Below are 5205 nucleotides of genomic sequence, written 5' to 3'. Positions count from 1 at the left end.
AAATAATAAATAACTAATTACAAACTTCTAATGATATTAAAAAAACCAATAAGTAATAGAAACGTTCATTTCACTTCTAAGTTATTTATTTTTTAGTATTCAATGATTATATCATTTCATCACATATCTTCTTGTTATAAGAATTTTTAGAACTTCCAAAAATATTGTTATATAATTAGAAAAATCCAAAAAAAAATGTTAAATATTTAGAAACTCATTAAATTTTGTTTCCCAAGTTATCTTTTAAATATTCACAAGAGGATATTATTGCATCACATTTCATTCTATTACTTCGAAAACTTCTTTTGCAGGTCTTTTGTTCTATAAGCAAACAAACTTCTATTGCAAATTCGTCCATTGAATGAGAAGTTGGAAACTTCTGTATTTTTCTCCTTTTCTTTAATGCTCAACGATTTTATTACAACATTTTTCATGGCTCTTTCATATTACATGTATTACACTTTTTAATTTTTGATCCCAATGATACCTCATATGAATGCTTTTGTGAGTAACCGCCCATCTTTGTTTTTACATCTTATGAATAATATCAAGATTTTCAATGTCTACTGTGGAAATAGAGAGTAAACCCTTTTCATAATTTCACACACACACACGATCTTCCTATATTTTGTCTTGCAAGCACTAACTCCTGCTCTGATCAAATCCTTGAGTTTCCTTTGATTAGTTTTTGGACAATGAAGATTATGTATCGATTCAATGCAAATATTTTAGGTACACTAAACTTCATTTTATCTTAAACAAGTTACTCTCAAATTTTTAATATGCTAGTAAACAAGAATTAACCATGAGGGAATTTGCAAAATCCTTTTCAATATCCAAAATGATGGAACTTACAAAATTTGACATTGATGATTCATTTGATAAAAAACATCTACTTTTTGAGATCCATAAACCTCACCAAAATTATTTTTCAAAAATTTCCAAAAGGAGGGAACTTACAAAATTTTACCTATTGATCTAGCTGAATAGTCTTTTGTTAACTTTTACATAATTTACTAAGCTAACATGATTCTAATGTACTTTTGCAGATCAAGCATACAACTTCCCTTCTCCAATAAAATGTTTCTTATAGGTTGACACATGCTACAACACCACAAGCTTTAACACTACCAACACTCCTTCATATTGTTCTTCTCATTTTAGATACTTGCAAATATTTTGACATTAAAAGTACTATTGTAATTTTACCACACCCATATGAAGTTTCAAATTCATGGATGTTTGATTTTGTAGTTTCAAATAAGGCCCTCTAGTAGTCTTTAATTCTAAGTTAACATGCAATTAGCTGAAAGAAAATTTTACATTTATCGAAATACATATTTTTAAAAAGCTCTTAAAAAATATTTTATAGCTATAATATCCAAAGTGTGGAATTAGACATTGATTTTTTTCATAGAATATTGTCTAGCATGCACATGTACCAATCTACAAATAATACAATATTTTATCTATTGATGAACTTGGACAGGTAAATAGCCTTATCTTAAATTCACTATATTTATGTGCATAAAGTGATATTAATTAAATATTGTTATTTTAATGCACATTAATCAAATTAATATGAATAGTGAATACATTCATTCCATATTTTACATACACATCCACGTGAGTATTGTATCAAACACTTGACATCTCTTCAATGTTTCAAAATTAAAAAGTGCCAAAAAAAAATGTGCCTTTAGATATTGCTTCTATTACCAATAGAAAAGATTGTCATTATTTATTTTCCAACCAGCACAATATAAAATAGTGGTAATATGATTTGTCTAATCATAATTGTTTAGATTGTTAACATTTACCATAAAAAGATATGATTAATTTAAAACTACTTCGATCTACAATTTGAGACTATGCTTATTGTAATTGTCCTCTTCATTTTCTAATGAGATTCAAAAGTAAATGTTTCTTAAAAAATATTTATGAATTACAACCACTTCTCACAAAAAAAAATTGTGCAAACTGCTCATGAAAAAGGAAAGTTTTTGTTTTTTTCTTTATTCACCTTGGAAATCATAAATCTGATAAGTCTTACCAAATTGTAAAACAAGTTTTTGATTATATTGAAAGTGAGCTTACTCTTAGTGCTCTTTAAACCTTTCCTCGTTCTGTAAGGCGCACCACATATATTAAATCATTGTTTATTTATTTATTTACATAGTGGAGAGACTATTCTTCCATTATTTAGATTCCGAACTCATCCTTGCTTTAGGGTCGCACAAGATTGATTAAGTGCTTGTCGACATCACTAGCACAGGTCATTTCCCCATGCGTTATTTTAGTAGTAAACATAAAATAAGGTTGAGAAATACGATGCGCCGCCCAGATCAAATCAGGATCCCTGGAGGAGAGGCTGAGCTTGTTTTTCGTACTTGAATCCACTGGACTTTGAGCTGTCTGCACACCACACAAAGATTCCATGGAGCCTCCCTGAATTCTTCAACATCTTGCAGGCGTCAAAGAAACCCTTGGCAGGAGACAATCCTCCACTACCCTCCGTTATAAAACTAGTCAACACTTTCCCACCATTGTAACGAGATTCCTGAGCATTGAAATATTTGATAAACTGCGAGACAGATGTGCTCGAATCGTAAGCATAGAATTGAAAATTCACATAGTCGATCACTTTGCCGTACTTGTTCCACAGAGCGCTGTAATGAGACTGCACTTTTTCATCGTCAAACGGAGCGATGGAGGCAAAGGAGATGATCTTGTTCTGCTTCAATTGTGTAATGAGCTGCCCAATACAGGAAGCAAATGTATTGGGATCTGAAAAGTCGAAATGCTCGTAGTCGATGTCAATACCATCAAGATGGTATTCTTTGATTATCTTTGTGAGAGAAGAAACGGCGTTGTTTACCCATGATGACACGGAAGATGGCTTGAATTGGGCATACCCATTTCCAACGCTGTCACCGCCTAAGCTGAGAGCCACTCTGACGTTCTTGTGCTGGGATTTTATGGCTTGCACGGCGCTTGGGCTCAGATTATCATTATCCCAAAAAATGTTGAATTTTCCGTTTGTGGGTGAACTTCCCGACTTGGTGTAGTCGATGGCGAAGGCCAGAATGAAGTCGACCTGCGTGGCAGGATTGATTGGCATGTCGGAAAATTTGACATTTTTGAACTCGGCCCCAATGTATTCTCTGAATACCGCAGAACCTGCAAAGACGTAGCACACAAATTCAATAGTTATATCTTCCTTCTGACTAAATAACAAACCATTCATAACCCTAATTAAAAACATTATTCTTTCATTGCAGAACATGATTAGCCTTTCTCACCCATTGATCCGGATAAACCCAGCATGGAAAACAACATGAGCAGAAGGGCTGAACCAAGATTAGCCATTTGAACTAGTTATCTCTTCAATTCAATTGTTTCTTGTTAATGCAAACGCCAGAGCCCATGTTATTATTTATATATAATCTGTCTAAGTGCGTCTTCTGTCACAACGCAGTGCTGGTTTTTGACTATGGCGGAAGCGTGTGCGAACGTGATAAGGAAAAAAGTTGCCTAATGTGCTTTGAATTTATTGCCCAGAAAGTTGCAAGGCACGGTGTTCGTGAACTCCAAGTTCTGTGGAATGAATCTATACCTCACAATATTGGAAATATGGACCACTCTCTTTACCAGATAGGTGATAAACTCAAATCTTTTATTGAAGTGCACAAATTGTGTGAAATGTTGACTTGAATTGTTCTTAAGACGTTCTTCTAGAGCTTTGATGGAGTGTTATCCTTGTTTGACCAATTATTTCTCGCACGTTTTGGACATAAGTCATGCACGGCTTTATTGCATTAAGGAATGGCACGGGCTATCCTCTGGACAAAACGCATCAGAAAGTCAAAAATTAAAAATTTCTTATTTATTCAGATTTCTGAATACTCGGCGACAAACTTTTAGAAACTCAAAACAGCAACACAGAAAGAGGATAGAAATACTATACATAAAATTAAAATAAACTAACTCTGTTATTAAAAACAGAGGATGATGTGTTTTCTTGAGGCGGGAACAACAGTATTTTTCATTGCAACTTATTCTTAAAACAAATAGAGTTACAAGTCTGTTAAGAATTTCTAACTAACTCATGCATCCAACCTGAAAGAAAGCATGCACGGCATACTTTATTGAGGAGAACAAATACTTTTACCAAGATAACTAAAACTAACATGGCTATGCATGTAAATGTACATGCTTATTCTTCACAAAAAATTAACTAAGTCTAAAAGATAGCTCAGCTGTAAACTACGCATACTGAAATCTATAGTAAATGTAGATTTAAGATTGCAGATATTTATTTCAAACTCAAATCTAACTGCCCAATGATTTGGTGAAGAACAGATGGCATAATAGAAGTGAAAACTGCAGTTAGATCTAGAATTTCATGACCGAGCAGCATTAATCTTCACAAATTTTGTATTGTTTCTGATTATTTATCATGAAATTAATACGAAGCCACACTGAAATTTTCGTTAAAATTCAGAAATACATTTTGTGGAGAGGACAGCCTCGTCCCTAAAGAATTACGTGAGTGTTACAATGTCAAGTTTGACTTTGGCAAATTGTTTTTTAATTAGCCGTCACTTAAGAATTTAAGACTTTTCTTTCTTCAGACTTCAATTTATCCTTTCTATGTTGCTCTCTATTGCTGCCAATAGTTGGTTGGACTACATTTTATATCTGGTTTATGTGATTATTTATACTCCTTGTATCTCGTCTCCCGATTTTCTCCATGTATTAGTTAGCTGTACTTATTTTATTGGTTCTGTTAAATCAGAATAGTAGCAAATCATATGTAAAACAACAACCATATCACATAGTAATTTGGTTTGGGAAGTTACTAATGAGACAGTGTTGCTAATATATTCCTTTTATTGGTTATGGGTACTCTTAATCATTAATTTTTACTAATAAATTAATTTTATAATAACAAAAAATTTATTTATAGAAATTTTAATTATTTGTACATTGCTTTAACTTTTAAGAACTTTAAGAATGCTGGATTTTATGATTCTCCCGTCTGAACTATAAAGACCATTTCACTCGCTTTATTTTGGCTTATATTTTTATTTCCTTTAGCCTATGTTTTATTTCTCTTTTAGCTTCACAAGGAACAAATTCGCCTCTTTTTAAAGGTTCTTCCTACTCAAACATCCTAAGTTATACGTAGGAGCAAATTAGGAA

The 5205-nt window shown here is 32.5% G+C and overlaps 1 protein-coding gene across 1 annotated transcript; it reads right to left on the bottom strand.

Annotated features, from left to right (window-relative positions):
• Positions 1–2057: 2057 nt before the first annotated feature.
• Positions 2058–3461, bottom strand: LOC149577562 (chitinase 2-like). Its single transcript, XM_089824343.1, has 2 exons — positions 3303–3461; positions 2058–3180 (listed from the first exon to the last, which is right to left on the bottom strand). The coding sequence occupies exons 1-2, from the start codon at positions 3367–3369 to the stop codon at positions 2351–2353; spliced, it is 897 nt and encodes a 298-aa protein (XP_089680469.1). The 5' UTR covers positions 3370–3461; the 3' UTR covers positions 2058–2350.
• Positions 3462–5205: the final 1744 nt, after the last annotated feature.

The sequence above is a fragment of the Cupressus sempervirens genome, chromosome 1 (genome assembly GCF_028749045.1).
Source record: "Cupressus sempervirens isolate cs-2001-9-10 chromosome 1, ASM2874904v1, whole genome shotgun sequence".
Classification (NCBI taxonomy): domain Eukaryota; kingdom Viridiplantae; phylum Streptophyta; class Pinopsida; order Cupressales; family Cupressaceae; genus Cupressus; species Cupressus sempervirens.
This window is presented reverse-complemented; position numbering and strand designations above follow the sequence as displayed.